The sequence below is a fragment of the Penicillium subrubescens genome (assembly GCF_028828155.1).
Source record: "Penicillium subrubescens strain IBT 31985 chromosome Unknown utg000005l_segment0_segment0, whole genome shotgun sequence".
NCBI classification, from domain to species: domain Eukaryota; kingdom Fungi; phylum Ascomycota; class Eurotiomycetes; order Eurotiales; family Aspergillaceae; genus Penicillium; species Penicillium subrubescens.
Window position 1 is genome coordinate 3,830,374 of NW_026643155.1, and position 16,322 is coordinate 3,846,695.

Below are 16,322 nucleotides of genomic sequence, written 5' to 3' on the forward strand. Positions count from 1 at the left end.
ACTCATAGAGATGCATTGTAAATATATGGAAAGCCACCTAGTGGCGAAGCTCTGAGATGACATTGACGATAACTTTATTTACTATTTTGCAAAACCGAATCAGCATGGGTTCACGACGCTGGAGATTGATACATGACTTGAAAATAAAATCCGGAAATACAAGGATTTTCAAGAATGAACTGGGTATAAAGGATGCAATGCATGGAAATAAATCGAAACTAGAACATCAAGTAGGTGTGAAAAAGAACGGAGTAGCTTACAACTCGGTCTTCTTGTTTAATCGGATAGCCTCCGACTCTTCAAGCTCCCCTTCACGCCGCACATTGTCTTGATGGTCAAGGTATTCTTCCAACTCCATCCACTCAGCAGCGAATGCAGTCATCAGAACGCTCCAATCTTTGACGGTATCCATATCCAGGTGCTCAGCATCATCATCGGCCGTATGCCAAACAGATGGGAAGCCCTTGAAAGGTGCAAAGTCAATGAGATGGAGGATTTCCACCCCCCTTGCCAGAAAAGGCAAATGGTCATCCTGGATTCCACCGAATGCCATGACTTGATGAGAATCCTTTGATGTATCAATGAACCATGGCTCAGCTGGCGGGGATTTCAATTTCCCAAGAGATCGAAGACGCTTTTCGAGGGATCCGAGACTTTGATAAGCCCAGTGGGTTGTAGGGTAGTAGGATTGGATATTCGGGTTCTTTGAACCAAGAAGATCTAGTAGAACGAAGAGAGATATAGACGACAGTGGCGTCTTGAATGTCGACATAGCCGGGTTCATCTGAGTATCCCAGTGTTCGGCAAGAGCGCGAGCACCATATAGTGAGTCTGTAGTGGACCACTCCTTGAACGCCTCTTCGCCATCGAGGAAGAGGACCTGTATTCCATGGTGTTCTTCCAAAAGGTCCATGCCTTGTTCCTTCATCGCTGCCCACTTCTTATCCAAAGCGGAGTCAATACTGCGCATGGCATGCATGATCATTGCACAAGGCGCAGCACTGTCGATGGCTCCAATGAATCCCTCTGGCTCTAGCTTGCTATCATAATGAGCAACCAATGTCAATCGGCCAACATCGCCCTTTGAAGCCCCTGGCGGATCCCGGTATGCGATAAAATTGATAAATGGGACATCTTTCCCATGAGATATCGGGGTTTTTGCGGTCGAGTTTTGGAACTCAATCTCCCACTGTGGTAGTGTTGTCCGGAAGAAGCTTGCGAAGTGTTCGAGTACTGCTGTATGGCCAGGGGTGCCAGGGACGCGAGGTTGTAGAATTGGCGAGAACAGAGCACCAGTGTGAATGTCAAAGTCTTGACTTGGTCGTGGAAGTGCTTTCAGTCTGTCATCTGAAAGTTTCTCGTAGGCTTCTCCGGGGATTAGAAGCAGTAGTAAGCCGAGGCATAGGTAAAGGATGTGGCCACGAAGGCCGCGGAGGTCGCAGTAAGCCGTAGACATGGCGTCGTAGCGAGTGACTAGCGGTTCATGACTCTGCAAGCTGCATCAATAATTAGCTTGACGCCCAGGCCAGCTAGGCACGCCGAGTATAATCTCAGGACTGAGTGTAATAGTCGACAATGAAATCAGTCCCTGTCGTGCAACAAAGAGAGAGGCCCGCCAAGGCGGTCACAGCCGGCGACTTTGGCGCGACTTTCGGACAAGCTTGAACCTCCGAGCGCATCACCGACAATTGCGACAATCATGCGAATCCTTCTCCACCCTCAATTGCGCGCTGCGCTTCCAAAGTCTATTCAAAGAGATATCCGTGCTCGAGTATGGACTCGATTCAAATCTCAAGCACCCCGCCCATCCCGTCGCCATGAATCTCTTTCGCCTGCACCTAAAGACCTAATCACTGCGACGACACGAACTACTTCCCCTGCAAGCGCTGCCGCTAAGACAACCGTTCGGAGAGGTATGGAGCCCACCTGAGTCTCAATATCATAGACTGATGCTGTATAGGACCCCCGGAGCGCATTTTGGTATACTATGGTGGAACTGGCCGATCCATGTTCCTAGGCATATTGCGGGTGACAACAATTCTTCTCTTTGGCGGAGCTTGCCTGATTATCGCCCCCTCTTGTTACAATGCTGAGAATGCATGGTACATTACACCATTAGGTATGACTACTCTTCTCCTGACCTCCCTCATTTTCCAAGAATATCTTTATTGACACCTTCTCTCCTATAGTGATTGCCGGCGGCGCAATGCCAATGCTCTTTGTCGCCTATACCTCTGCACCCTACGTCAGCTTCATCCACCTAGCCCTCCCAGCATTCGCAAGGAAATCTCGCGAGACGGCTATTCACTACGCAAAAGAACTACCACCCACAACCATGTTGATTCTCACAACGACAAGATTCAACGCAATTCCACGACAGACCGCCGTCCGTCTGGGAGATCTAATGCCTGATAAAAGTCCCTTCCGGCCTGTCACTTTCCGAAATGTGAACCCTGCACCCAGGTCTTGGTGGATGGGTAGGCCCACGGCAAAATTCTTTGCGGCTGGTCAGAGTCAGCCGGGCAGACAATCAACGGCATTCTATCCTGAGCTATGGCCAGATATCTACAAGAGGATACAGAGTCAAGTGGCTCAACGGCGATGAATGGACCATTTTGTCAATATTTCTACCTATGGTAAGGTATATACTTTAACTTTCCCTTTCATAAAAGATCTTTCGAATTGTCTTTTTAATAGCTGAAGTCAAAGGCTTAGTAGGTATTATGAGGATATCTAGGTGCTCGATGTACCTATTATCTTTAATATCTGAAAATGGAATAGTCTGTCATGCAAAAGCATGAGTTGGCGTACGATTAGCCCCAGCCTCTAGATATTTAGCTAAATACTTTGCACCCTATTTCAAGAGAAACAGCAAAGAAATCGTGAATTAGCATTGAAAAACGTGACCTAGCAAAAAAAAATCGGGACCAAGTAAAAAAAACCGTGAACTAACAGAAAGAATCGTGAACTTGCAAAAGCCCGCATACTAACTGAACGCCAAGAAGTCCATAATGCTATTAATGGTATAATACCATCTGGCAGGCGTGGGTCTTCAGCTAACTATGAATCCCCTTACTGAATGCCTTGCGGATACTCCATTTCAAAGCAAGCAACCAGAGGAGTGAAACAGCAGCAAACGCTGAAATGTCCCAAGTATCCCGTGTGAAGTTCACAGATCATCCCCGGCAATGCCAGTGTCCTCATCGCCGTCCTTCACCTTGACCTCGGATTCTTCCAGATTAGCCTGGTCGTTGCTCTTGGGGTCGGTGGTAGCGGCGCCAGTGGTAGTAGCGGCATCCTTGTTCTTGCGAGGACGTCCACGGGGACGACCACCACGGCGAGAGGGGGTAGAGCGCGAGGCCGCACCAGTCGAAGGGCCAGCGTCATCTCCCTCGTCCGGGGTGGACTCGGGGTTCAGCTTGGCCAACTTCGAAAGGGCGGCCCGGTGCATGTTTCTAGCGGAGGGGACGGTAAGTCGGGCTCGGGCAGCGAGATTGGTGACGTCCATCTGTAAATACGCAAAGAAAGAAGCCATATTAGTCAAGTCACATAGATAATCAAATATTTCAAAATTTGGGTTGCATGTGAGAAGTACATACCTTGCCCGTCTTCTTGTCGGTGCAGAGGTAGGCGAGCAGCAGCAGGCGGACCTCACCAGGGCTCATCCCGAGCATGCTGTCGACGATGCGAGTGGAGGTGGCCCGAGTAGAGGTGGGAGAATTGGCGGAAGACATGGTTGTGTATGTTGAAAAATGAGCTGTGACTGGGCTCTGGTAATGGAGGATGCTTTGTCGAATGAAAGATGGTCAAGGCTGATGATGAAAGGAGAAAGTGGTTCGGAAGTCAGGGTGTTGATAAAGGTAGAGTGACAGTAAGAAAGAGGCTTCTGTCTCTGCAGAGTGTGCCGTAGAAGCTTTGTCGAGGTTGTGGAGGAGAGAAGAGCAAACTGAGAGATCTTTGAAAAGATGATTTTTATGCTTAGATCCAGCACGAAATGCAGGATCCTCAAAGACTGTATATACACTAAGCGAGGAAACTGCTGTTTTGAGACTTGACTATGTCACTTTCCCTTCAAATTCGCACTAATTTTAGATCATTCTAAGCTATCGCTTTGGCTATATGCTACATCACGCAACCTTTGGCCTACTCATTATTTTTATTCACTTATGCTCGTCGCTTGTTCCTCTACAAATCTCTATCTAGCATCCAGAGCAGTTTGTCTATATCTTACTGAGTAGGGTTTTACAATACTAGCCTCTAAGTCATATTCGAGCCTTCATGTTGTGCGTAGCCCTAAGGCATCATGTCAGGATGAGCATGAAAGGATTTGTTTCAAGGTAGCTATGAAGTCGCACCTTTCCAACAATTATCTGCCATCTGGCAGTTAGTTGATCGTCAGTCTGGTTTTTATTGACTATTATTATCTCACCAAAGTCTCGTCAATTGAACCAACACACATAGAGTGCAAGATTTACTTCGTTGACCAACTGGGACGTATACTAAGTTCTGTTCTCCATGTTGGGGCAACCATCGAACTACCAAATCCTCCATTTGCAAAAAGTCAGAAGCACCCTGACCTTAACATCCGTCCAAGGAATCAGCAAACACCTCCTCTCCCCGGTTGCGGCTGATAGTGGAGGAGCGGAAGATTCAAATAATACGGTTAAGTTGAAAAATAGAGAATAAATCCACTTTAAGTGAAGAGTAGGTAGGAATCCTGGATCGCAAGTGTTCATGCCAAAGGCCATATGATGATCTTGATAAGAAGTGAGCTTGACTTGAAGTGATAAATTGACAAAATGAAATTGCTCATAGGCTAATAGACGAGCTATTGAATGACAGAGAAATCCAGAAGTAGAAGTTCCCACATTCAGGTAAGAGATAGCCCCAAAACACCTCTTGACCCGAGATATAAGATAAACAAAGTGAAACATGACAAGTAGTCAAAGCGGATGCACAGCCGACAAAGAATTATACCTAGGTATACGAACCCAAGCCCTGGATACAGCACTACAGAGCTTCAATGGCCTTGCGCAAGACCTCCAGGCCCAGATCAGTGACGCCACCAGCCTCGTCGTCATCTTCTGTAGTTGACTCACGGAGGGCCCAGGCGACATCACTCCACCATCCCAGTCCAATGAAGCTGCCACCCTTCCGACGCTCAAGACTCTCCTTAAGTCGACTGGTGTGCTCCCACTGCTGAGCCGCAACCTCCGCACGTTCGATAACCTTATTCGAGATACCACACATTGACGCGCAGTGCATACCGAAACTGCCCTCTGCGATGCCGCTCTCCAATTTGTAGAGGAAGGTGACACGCCGCTCAGCATCGTCTACGTGAATAGCCATACGCTTGGGAGCGATCTCGGGGTGATTCTCGAATTCAGCAGCCAGCGAGTGGTAATGTGTCGCAAAGAAACCCATTGCACCGATGTGGGTGGCGATATGGTGCAGGACGGCCTGCGCAACGGCGACACCATCGTAGGAGCTGGTACCACGGCCCAGTTCGTCCAGAATGACGAGTGAGCGCGGAGTCGCTTCAGACAGGATCTTCTTCGTTTCAGACAATTCAACGAAGAAAGTCGATTGCGCGGCAAAAATGTTGTCATTTGCTCCCAGACGGGACATGATGCGGTCGACGGGAGTCAGGCGGGCAGACTTGCAGGGCAGGTAGCAGCCAATTTGGGCCATAATCACGGCGACACAGGTCTATGTATTGTTAGCAATAGTTCATAGGCAAAAATTGCGGAAGTCATACGTACCATTCGCAAAAGAGTGGACTTTCCAGCCGCGTTAGCACCAGTGAGCAAATCGATGTTTGCATGCTTGCCACCAAGCTGGACATCGTTGGGAATGAAGTCCTCCACGGATGAAAGAAGACACGGGTGCCGCAATTCCTCAAACTCCAGGACACTTCGCTCTTCTTCCACAAAGACAGGGCGGCAACTAGGCTGGCCTAGCGAAGCGGATGCCTTGGCTAAACTAATCAAACAATCAAGTTGTGAAATAATTCGAACCGCAGCTAGCCATGTACCATAATGCTCATCGAATCGAGCGTGGAATCGACCGGCAACTTCCTTCACAATTTGGCTGTGGGTTTCCTGAGCTTCTTGCAACTTCCGGATTAAGCTTCGGAGTTCGGGGAAGTAGTAGCGCTTCACCTGCTTGGTGGCAGACATTTGATCCCAGTTCTTTGGAACATTTTTGACCTTGACTGGCACCTCAAGCTGGTAAATTTCCTTTCCATTGTCACGGTAGCAGATGGCAGTGGAGCACAAGTCCCGGCGGGCCTTTTTCAGAACGTTATCAAGCTCCTTGTGCAGCTGTTCAATGGTGTCTTGGGAATTGTCAAAATCGGCCTCGACTCCGGTCTCCGGAACCAAGATTCCATTGTCTCTTGCCTTGGGCCGATCAAATGCAGTCTTCCAGTATGAAAGCAACGGGGTCAAATCCGGCATTCCTTTGATAAGGTCTCCGATGATGCCATCGCCGGCACCACTGTCCTTAAGAAGACCCATAGTATATTCGATTTGTTCAAATCCTTCCAGAACACGAACAAAGTCCTGGGCCTTGCAGACTCCTGCATGAACACGGGAGATCAGACGTTCAAGATCGGGCATCTTGGTCAACTGTGAAGAGAACTGGTCGCGGGTGCTAGGGTCGGCATTCAAGGCATCAACAGCGTCAAGCCTGGCGTTGATCCGCTTAGCATCCATCAATGGGTGGCAGACCCATTGCTTGAATGTTCGCTTTCCGAAGGGTGTAATGCAGCGGTTCAAGAGTTGGAACAGAGTGCCCTCTTGACCACCATCGAATGAGTTTGCGAAAATTTCCATGTTGATCAGGGTCTGGCCGTCCAAAACCAGGCTAGAGGCCTTTTTAATGGGGTCATACCACGTAAAGTTGCCAATGGTAATCAGGTCTCGTGCAATCTTGAGAACTCGCAAATACTGCGTAAGAGCACCGAAAGCAGACATGAGCAACTCTTTCTCACGTGCCTCACGAAGGACCTCAGGCCATGCCTTGACATTATCATCGTCCTCGGAGACGAAATACTCGCTAGCATCAAGTTCCTTGACGGTGATGTCTGCTTCCCAGAATTCTTTGCCCGGCTTGAGATAGTTCCAGATAGTTGTGGGCCCAGTGTTGTTCTTGAGAATGCGCATGACTTTTTGCGAGACACATCCCTTCTCGAGCAGCATTTCCTGAGGGCGAGTCTGAGCGACAAAGGTCTCAAACTTGGTCATGTCCACATCGTCGACAAACTCTGACACGAAGAATTGGCCCGTGGCCGTATCAACAAAGGCCAGACCAAACGCTGGGCGATCATCCACAATGGCTTCCTTAATAGCAACACAGTACGTCGACATATCATCCTGCAGCATCGAGCCCTCGACTAGAGTACCAGCAGTAAGAACACAAGCGAGTTCTCGCTTGATAATTTTGTCTTCTTTCCCTTTCTTGGCATCTCGCTCACGCATTTCCTTGCCCAGAGCGGACTCGGATTGGTCAACGCGAGCGATCTTGAAGCCCTTGGCAACAAATTGATTTGCCCAATGAGACAGACTCATTTCAGGGACACCAACCATGCGCATGTTGACTCTGTCAGTGAGTTTGAGGTCGAAGAGTTGGTGACCAATCGTGGCATCGTTCTCGTAGAGCTCGTAAAACTTGCCCTTCTTAAAGAAAACCACAGTATCCCAGAATTTCTGCTTGATCTCCCAGTATTGCTTCTCAAAGGGCGAGAACTTAGACCAGGCCAGCGGGGGGATGTAGATGGTGCGTGGGTCATGGTCAGGATGGCCTGGAGGGTTTCCATCAATGTCCTTGATGTTTGCAAGCCACGGGTATCGTTCCTCGGGCTCTCTGGTGTGGGCTTTCTCTTTCTTTGCACTGGCGGGTGTCTTCGTAGTCGCTTGGACTTCACGCTCCTTTCGAGGTTCGGTGTTTTCTGGGTCGAAGGTCCACTTCAGCGCGGTACCAGCTGTGGCCTCGGGGATATCCAAATCGAGGTCTTCGTCGGTCGGTCGGGGTGGAGGTGAAGAAGGGGCTCGGTTTGAGTTCTTCCGCGAAGGTGTAGTAGCTGGTCGCTTGCGCTTCTTTGGTGCGGCTGCATCTTCATCAGAGTCATCGGCAACGATGAAGTCGTCCATTTCTATACTCGGTCAGCAGTGTTTTGGAGCGCGCAAAGAGTGATAGACTTACCATCATCCGAGTATCCGGCGTCTCCTGCCTCCTGGAACTCGTCCTCACTCTCAGGAGAAGTCTTCCTGCGCTTGGCAGCGCGCCCATTCGCATTACTCTTGCGACTGGGGCGGAAGATAACATCGTCGTCGTCCTCGCCCTCCGAATCGGTTTCCTTGTAGCTGACCTGCTTCTTTTTGGCCTGAAATAAAAACGATAAGTCTATGGCAGATATAGGCAAGGGCTATATGCAGTGTACATACTCTTCGCGAGGGAGACATGTTGGCGTCCTGGATTTCGTCGCGTCCTGACTGAAGGGGAGAGGAAACGTTAGCGAGGGAACATGTTGGGAAGAGAAGAGGATCCAGATGTACCTTCACCTTGTCACCGTTCTCCTCATCTTCCTCTGGAATAGGAAGATCACTGCTCGGCACCGGGGTCAAGTCCTGGGCGAAGCTGGAGAAATTCCTCTTAGGTGTAGGTTTCACGGCACTGGCTACACGTTTCTCGCTGGCTCGCTGGGCTGGGGACGAGGCGGGTTCACGAGGTTTGTCGTTGGAAGGAGTTGCCGGCGAGGATTTCTGAAAGAATCCCAGGATTGACTTCTGGTTCTTCATGTTCTGTGTGCTCGAAGTTGTCCGCTTTAGAGCTGCTTGGGGTGGGGTCGCAGTCGGCGATGAGGCGGAACCCTTCGCCATTGTCGTTGATCCTCTATATCGCTATACCTAAGATCTCAATTGAGGTGTAAATAGAGTGTTCAATATTGAACGTCTCACAAGAATTCTGAATGTGTGATGAACAGACGAATTGACAAGGGAGAGGATGGATGAGACATGAGACGATAGGAGATAAGGCGCGAATCGCGTCGACGCGTAGAGTGGATCTCAGCAGAAAGTCTTGGCGTCTCCACGTTCATACTCGACAGGTCAAATTTAGTTATTCGGTGGTACAGACGGAATTTGATCAGAGTATTGTTGTCATTTTAGAAAATCAAGAGGCTCAAGATGCATATTGTACAGGAGATTATGCGACACCAAGTCTAAAAATACAAGTAGAGATATCATCCATCATCTTTACAAATGACCAGCAGAATCACTCCTTCGACTCGGTCGATTCCGAGGGCTCCTCCTCCCATCCGGGGGCAGTCAGCCCCTTAGCACGGAAGTCCTCGTCGCTAATAATTTCGACCATCTTGAACTTCCACTTGCCGAGCTTAAGCATCAGAAGGTTGTCGCCGATGATGTACTCCTGGGTCTTCTCCGCAGGCCAAGGACGAATAGGAGTAAACGCAAGATCGTCAGACATGGGCCCGCTGTCGCCAGGACGGCTACCCACATAGGCACCGTTGTTCACAATTACACGGTGGCCCTCGCCCTTGGAAGCCACGAGGCCAGCAGACCACAAAATCTTGTTGAAGGATTGGTTGTGAACTAAGGATTTGGGAAGAGTGACCCGAGCATTAGGCATGTTGGCGAAGTTGGTCTGGGACGCGTACGGGTTTCCTGACTGGGGAGTCGCGAAGCCGGAGGTAGAAGATTGAGCGTGGCTGGCAGGGGGGTTCGTGGTCCGAGGCATCGGGGATGGCTCGCCGGTTGAGGACCGAGGCCGGAACAGCTGGCGGTGCTGAAGCGAGACGGCATCCGCCTCTTCTTTACCGTGGACCAGCTCAACAAACTCATAGGCTAGCTTGTGCTGAGCCACGCGCTTCGAAGCATCCTTGTTCTGCTCCTCCATAATCGAGGCAATCTCGGGCAGGGGGATGAACGTAAACAGCTTGAGGTATTTCTCCACGGTGTCATCAGGTGTGCGGACAAAGAACTGAAAATTGTTAGTCATGTATCAATAGAAGAATATGACAACTTCGACTCACCTGGTAGAGCTCAAAAGTAGAAGTCATGTCCTTGTCAAGCCAGATAGCATTACCCGCAGACTTTCCAAACTTCTCTCCAGAGGGCGCAGTTAGAAGAGGGGTTGTGAATCCAATAGGTCGGTCAAGCTCCGATTCCAAAGGATTGCGGAGCTGTTCGTCAGCAGTGTTGCGGCTGATCGCCTTCACAGCATCCATTCCAAACAGGATATTGCCGTATTGGTCGGATCCTCCAACTTGGACTTGTGTACCCTTTTGGAACATAGTCCACCAATCCCATGCCTGAAGAAGTGGGTAAGAGAATTCGGCGAAAGACATGCCGTCACCCTGGCTCAACCGAGTCTTGACACTGTTCGGGTTCGTTAGACCATTCCTCACTGACTAGAAGAGACCATGCAGACTTACGTGTCTCGGCCCAGCATGGGGCCAAGTCGCATGTATGCGCCCAAATCCCGTAGAACCTGAATAAAAGGCATCGAGTTCCACCAAGTGTTATTGTTGAGCAGCGCCCGTTTCCAGATAGGTTTCCTCTCATAGCCGTGTCGTCGGCCGTACTGCTCAATGCTGGAGCCCAGCTTCTTCAACTGCATGTGCATGCTCGCCATGTTCGCTTTGCGAATTGAGGAATGAACTTGCTCACGTCCCTTCAACCGTCCCGTTGGGTCACCCACTCGAGATGTTGCACCACCAAGCTTTATGACGGTTAGTCCCTGGTTTTTCCATTATGAACAGGTCGTATAGACTTACCAGGAAAGTCACTGGCAATCCCCAAACATATCCCCAGGCCAATACCATGAAAGGCAGCATGTGTCCAACATGCATCGAAGGTGCTGTGGGGTCGATTCCGACGTAGATACCAGCTCTCTTCTCGGTGAACACTTTGTGTAGTAGTTCGCGTTCTCTATAAGCCAAGAAGTATGTCAGTCTTCGGTACCATAGTAGACCAGACTCAGTAGGATGAAGCCAAAGGGAATAGCACTCTTACCCGACAACATCGTGTATCAAACCTCGGTCCTCCAGATGGGCCGCGAAGTTCTTCCGCTCTCCTGCCTTAATCTCCTCAGCATGTCGAGCCCACTCCTCTCTTCCCTCCTGCATGCGCTGGAGATATTTTTGCGTAATCCATCGCCTGTGTTGCCTTGGATCAAATTGCTGTGAAGAGAGAGCTGAATGGCGGGTTTTGCATCGGAGTGGATTTGTTTGCGCAGCAACCCCAAAGCTGCGCGCTCCGCATGGTGCCCTCGGAGGGAGATGGGCGTTGCGACAAGTCGCCCGGGGAAGCGATGCCGTCCTTGGCCACATTGGACCGGTCTGTAAGATCAATTTAGAGCGACAAAGCTCACAATGATCTAGAATGCGATTCGAGTTGTTCCGCAGCAGCTCCGAGAATCTTTCGATAAGAGGCCGGATTATCGTTGATGCGAGTTCCCTGACTGCTTTAATTTCAGCAACTCTCCCTTTAACAAGCCGGCAAGCATGATAGTCGACGTTTTAAGAAATGTGAAAAACGCGGTTTATGTTTGAACTGATGCTAAATCTAATCTTGAACATTGTACTATGCCATGAAAATCTGGACAAAGGCCTGGTTACTCCACCCGCTGTCCAGCTTCATCGCCTTCCAGGCTGCAAGAACATCAATAGCCAACATATTGGCATTGTCTCCGCCCTCTTTCCAAACAGTCTTCTGCGGCACTGGCTGCCCGAGTATCATGACCATGAAATCATCGGCAATACTACGGTCTTGCAGATCAGAAACGTAAAGCCCAAGCGTGCCAAGTGCCTTCAAATGAACATCACAGCGCAAGCGCCCATTTTCGACAACATGGATGTCCGAAGAAACCACCGCTGCAGCTCCAGTCATCTTTCCAAGAAGGCCAAAAACCGCTACATGAGTGAGGGCTTCACCTGAAGGGCTGCTACCGCGGCTTCCCTTCAGCGCGAATGATCGAGTCGGATACGCAGTGAGGATCTCCCATCCTTTTTGTTCCAGCAAAACAGACACCAGGGCATTTTGAGCCAGCGGCTTCAAGCGATCGGTGACTTTGCCACTTGTATGGGCACGGATGGCATACTCGCCGTCGGAATCATCTTTAATCCCAGGAAAGTCTGTCAAAGAGACGATGCACGACGCCTCGGCTGAATGGATGTTGAAAAGACCCAAAATGCCGCTTCCAGTCTTTGCCCAGCCTGTATAGCTTCCGACACGCAGAACATGGCCCTCATTGTAGTCATGGTAAACGTCAATGGTGCGGCCAATCACGCTTGGGCGCAAAATGACAGTGGTACCTAGCACAGTGAGTGCCGTCATCTGATCAATGACTTTGAGATCGTGCTTTCCAGGCTCGTCCGTGATGTAAATTGGTCCGCCAGAGACGCAACGAGCTGCAGCATGGAAAGAAGCGTACGGATGACTGGTTTGGAACATATCCCAGTCTGGTACAACGTTGAGATACCGAGTGAGAAGTGCATTGTGCGCATTGCAGAAAACATGCCAAGGATGAGATGCTGGGATTTCGGGGAAGAAATCATCCGAATTACGCAATATAAGGGCGGGCTTGTTCGTTGGCAATTGAGAATGGAAGATCATCTGCGGTGTCATTGACATGCAGGAAGTGGCCCGACTGCTGAGGTGTTTCAATATGGCGAGTGACCAAGCATCCTGGTAAGATGTCATGAACCTCTTGCGATCTTCCGGGTCGTCGAGGAGATCAATGAAAAACTGGGCATCGGCTTTGACAGAGTCAATACCTATCGATTTAAGGTAGCCGTAAAAGTCATCGTAGAACCGTTGTACGTCATCAGGATCAATTGCAAGGATCTTTCCATCTGGGATATTGTCCGCAATGGGGCCTCCAGACGCAGGATCTCTTATCTTCACTTCCTTGGTCTTGTATCTCTTTGCAAGGTCTCCGTCCGGGCAGATTCCGCCCCAGTAACCGAGCAAAGCGTGCCAGACTGCGATATGTCCTATATTGGGATGAGATCGACGGATCATCTCAACAGTTTGCTTGAGACCTCGCGGGAATGCCTTGGGATTCGCTTCAAACTGCTTCCATCGACGCTTGAACTGAGACTCGCCCTCATTATCGAGACTCTGCCAGTTGTCGTCGATGATGAGATTGACAACATGAATCCCATGTGCTTTCATGGTATCAAGTGCGTCTATAATCTTTTCCTCATTCAGATCCTGGCCAAGACTATTCCAAGTGCAGTATGTCAGGCCGTCGAACCAGTCAGCAAGCCACTGGATTTTCGGGTCTTTCTCCAAAACCACAACATCGTCCCCTAGCGGTGATAACGGGGGCTGGTCCACAGACTCGCTCGACAAAGTGCCGTATGGCCTAACGATCTTCCTCGACTCATATATCACAGCTGACATGGCGACCTCGAAGTTCTCCGCGACCGCGGCTAAAGCTTGAAACTCGACGACCTCGGTATTGTCGCTTCTGGCTTGTATCACTACTTCTCCATTATCACCCGATTGGAGAACAGTCAGGACGTCGTTGATTCCGGAAATGGCCAGAAGTACAAGATTCGTCCCATCTGTTCGAAGGAACGAGCATAGTATCGCATCCTCGGTCAATCTGAACTTGTCCTTGCCATGTCGAGGACCTAGCCATGGTGTCCAAATTCGTACCAAGGAGAAATACTTGATCGTCGATGAAGGCGTGCCGAGTGCCAATGTTTTGACTCCAGAGATACCTTCCTCCGCGGCATCCACGTCTCCATGAATCGCCCATATAATAGATCCGGGCGCCTCCGTACGTCGTGATTCAACCCGCACCTCTGATGACAGGTTGTCGATATATTTGGCAAGCTCTGCTTTGGCATCAGCTAAGGATGTATCAGGGGATAACGAATGAAGATCAATCCCGTCCTTGGAACCAAAGACAAGCTCTCCATCATTAATTGATTGCTGCTGATTGGCCCACTGCCATTGGGTATCTGGGCTGGTTCTAAAGCGGACCGTAAATTTTGCATGCCCACTTGACGTCGGCAGGTGGATTTCGTCTGAGAAAACATAACGATGATAATTGTATTCGGCATCTTTTCCATTCAGCAATGGTGCAATAGAAGGATCGCATTTCTGAAGCGAAAGAGCAGTCCATTCAGAGCTAGTGATGTTATGCCAGATCTGCGCTTCCCATGATTGCGTTGGAAGAGAGGCGCTGGATTCAATCACAACTGTAAATCGAACCTAGCCAGCAAATCAGCATATAAAAAAAAATAACTGCGTCTCTGGCCTTTAATGATAGGTGAGAACAACGCCTTGTGCACGTACCGTATCATCTTCCTCGGGCTTTAATTCTTTCTGCCTCTGCAGGCTGGTAACTTGTCCCAGAGGCGGGTAACACGACACTCGAGCAAACAGACCCATTTGAGCTGGGCGAATAAACGTTGCCTGACGTATCTTTTGGTACTCGCCCGGTCCGATGATGGGGAGGGTGGAAGCTATATTCCTAGTTCCGGCCTGCATCTGGGGCCGTGAGGGGTAGATCTATTTGAGGGTCACTGGTGTCAAGGAAAGGTGCCAAGTAGTGCAGTTAATTGAAAAGTTTTGTAAAAAATATGTAATATCTGTGACGTATCACAGTTTTATCCGGAAAGATGTACGTGGGAGGGTATGGATGAAGAAGCTTGTTGGTGTGGGGGGTATGATGATGGTATATACGAGAAGGCGGGGAAGCTCGCCGATCTTACCTTCGTCGTTCATATCTTATGCCACTCTACTTTCTAACAAACTCGTCTCATCACATCTGACAGCTACTGAAATTATGGAGCAGCCTCATTATTTACTTTCAATTTTTTTGCCTCATAGTCTGGAAAATCCTTTCTGCAGACGATGCAGCTCGGCCTTCTCCGTGTCTGAGAAAATATATCGGCCCTTAGTTGACCTTGATAGTCAATTTTCCAAAATGCTTTTGTGCCCACTGTGCCATTTGGTTAATATACGACCGGAATAAAAGGGCATCATATTGACTTACCATGTACTCATAGGCGTCCCGGGCTTGATCAAGAGTGAAGACCTTCTCATCCACGACCGGGTGGATATCGTTGGCCTCGATCGCGCGGATCATGTCCCGCATGAGAGCCTTACTACCCACATACACACCACGGACGGTACAAATGTTGCTCAATGTGTCCAATACTGCAGGCTGGTCCTGGGCATTGACGCCACCCAGGAAGCCAATCACGCTGATGACGCCCTCGTACTTGATGCAGTTGAAGCTCTGTCGCAGGGTTCCAGGTCCGCCAACCTCAATAACATGATCCACACCTGCGGCATCTGGAGTGAGCTTGCGAGCGGTTTCGCCCCAGTGCGGATCGATCTTATAGTTGATGACGTGGTCGGCTCCGAGCTTCTTGAGCTTCTCGCCCTTCTGGTCGGAGGAAGTCGTTGCGATCACAGTGGCACCAGCAGCTTTGGCAAACTATCGGACACGAAGGTGTTAGCGATTACCGTGACTGTTATTTTGAAGTATCGAGAGCATACCTGCAAGGCGAACATGCTGACACCTCCGGTTCCTTGAACCAGAACAGTCTGACCAGGCTTCAACGGCTTCAGGCCATATAGAGCATTCCAACTTGTAAGGGCTGCACATGCAAGGGTGCTATTTTCGAGGGCACTGAGGTTCTTGGCAGCTTTCACGAGTCCCTTCTCGTTGAAGATACCATATTCACGCAAAACACCATCAATCACACCACCCAAACCAGTGTGTGTCGCGGGGATATCGATTTCGCCATACTGGTGTCCTTGGTTGAAAAGAGTCGCCACCCTGTCACCCTTCTTGAACTCGGTCACCTTAGAACCCACCTCGACGACCTCGCCGGCCCCGTCGGAAGCGGGAACGACGGGCAATTTGGTCGGGAATGGGTACTTGCCCTAGAACATGGTATTTGGATGTCAGAACATGAGTGTCCGAGAGATCTCACGCATCTCGTAATCGAGTATGCTATGTACCTTGGGAATGATCAAGTCACGGTAGTTCAGCGAAGCAGCTTGGAGCTTCACCAGTACTTCGCTCTCGCCAACTTCCGGCACTGGCGCATCTTGATAGACCAGGCCGTCAAAATCCTTGTCCTTGCTCTCCACCACCCATTGCTTCATGGTAGACATTGAAATATTTTGATTTGGGCTTTTCAAAAATATAGCTTTTATCACAGTCTCAATGATTGTCGGAAATTGGAGATTGGCGGGGTGCTTTATATGGTTGTCGGGCTCTTGACGTAGATACCGGTTTGACGACTCCACAATTCATGACGGCACAAT

General features: G+C 49.7%; 7 protein-coding genes across 7 annotated transcripts; 1 reads left to right on the top strand and 6 right to left on the bottom strand.

Annotated features, from left to right (window-relative positions):
- Positions 1–256: 256 nt before the first annotated feature.
- N7473_007893 (glutaminyl-peptide cyclotransferase family protein) lies at positions 257–1,456 on the bottom strand (the record flags this gene model as incomplete). Its single annotated transcript, XM_057153833.1, has 1 exon — positions 257–1,456. One exon carries the CDS (start codon positions 1,454–1,456, stop codon positions 257–259), a length of 1,200 nt encoding a protein of 399 aa, XP_057008171.1.
- A 224-nt stretch (positions 1,457–1,680) lies between these two features.
- Positions 1,681–2,868, top strand: N7473_007894 (uncharacterized protein). Its single transcript, XM_057153834.1, has 4 exons — positions 1,681–1,913; positions 1,961–2,119; positions 2,190–2,641; positions 2,710–2,868. The coding sequence occupies exons 1-3, from the start codon at positions 1,700–1,702 to the stop codon at positions 2,603–2,605; spliced, it is 789 nt and encodes a 262-aa protein (XP_057008172.1). The 5' UTR covers positions 1,681–1,699; the 3' UTR covers positions 2,606–2,641; positions 2,710–2,868.
- A 301-nt stretch (positions 2,869–3,169) lies between these two features.
- On the bottom strand, positions 3,170–3,734 carry N7473_007895 (uncharacterized protein; the record flags this gene model as incomplete). Its single annotated transcript, XM_057153835.1, has 2 exons — positions 3,170–3,508; positions 3,600–3,734. 2 exons carry the CDS (start codon positions 3,732–3,734, stop codon positions 3,170–3,172), a joined length of 474 nt encoding a protein of 157 aa, XP_057008173.1.
- A 1,276-nt stretch (positions 3,735–5,010) lies between these two features.
- N7473_007896 (mismatch repair ATPase MSH6) lies at positions 5,011–8,882 on the bottom strand (the record flags this gene model as incomplete). Its single annotated transcript, XM_057153836.1, has 5 exons — positions 5,011–5,709; positions 5,763–8,155; positions 8,206–8,386; positions 8,448–8,495; positions 8,559–8,882. The coding sequence occupies 5 exons, from the start codon at positions 8,880–8,882 to the stop codon at positions 5,011–5,013; spliced, it is 3,645 nt and encodes a 1,214-aa protein (XP_057008174.1).
- Positions 8,883–9,152: 270 nt separating this feature from the next.
- N7473_007897 (tyrosine--tRNA ligase MSY1) lies at positions 9,153–11,397 on the bottom strand. The gene is made up of 5 exons (XM_057153837.1): positions 11,037–11,397; positions 10,799–10,952; positions 10,457–10,743; positions 10,055–10,400; positions 9,153–10,002 (listed from the first exon to the last, which is right to left on the bottom strand). Exons 1-5 carry the CDS (start codon positions 11,351–11,353, stop codon positions 9,277–9,279), a joined length of 1,830 nt encoding a protein of 609 aa, XP_057008175.1. The 5' UTR covers positions 11,354–11,397; the 3' UTR covers positions 9,153–9,276.
- A 209-nt stretch (positions 11,398–11,606) lies between these two features.
- Positions 11,607–14,528, bottom strand: N7473_007898 (putative raffinose synthase protein Sip1; the record flags this gene model as incomplete). Its single annotated transcript, XM_057153838.1, has 2 exons — positions 11,607–14,249; positions 14,334–14,528. The coding sequence occupies 2 exons, from the start codon at positions 14,526–14,528 to the stop codon at positions 11,607–11,609; spliced, it is 2,838 nt and encodes a 945-aa protein (XP_057008176.1).
- Positions 14,529–14,937: 409 nt separating this feature from the next.
- On the bottom strand, positions 14,938–16,160 carry N7473_007899 (zinc-dependent alcohol dehydrogenase family protein; the record flags this gene model as incomplete). Its single annotated transcript, XM_057153839.1, has 4 exons — positions 14,938–14,982; positions 15,037–15,483; positions 15,546–15,935; positions 16,014–16,160. 4 exons carry the CDS (start codon positions 16,158–16,160, stop codon positions 14,938–14,940), a joined length of 1,029 nt encoding a protein of 342 aa, XP_057008177.1.
- Positions 16,161–16,322: the final 162 nt, after the last annotated feature.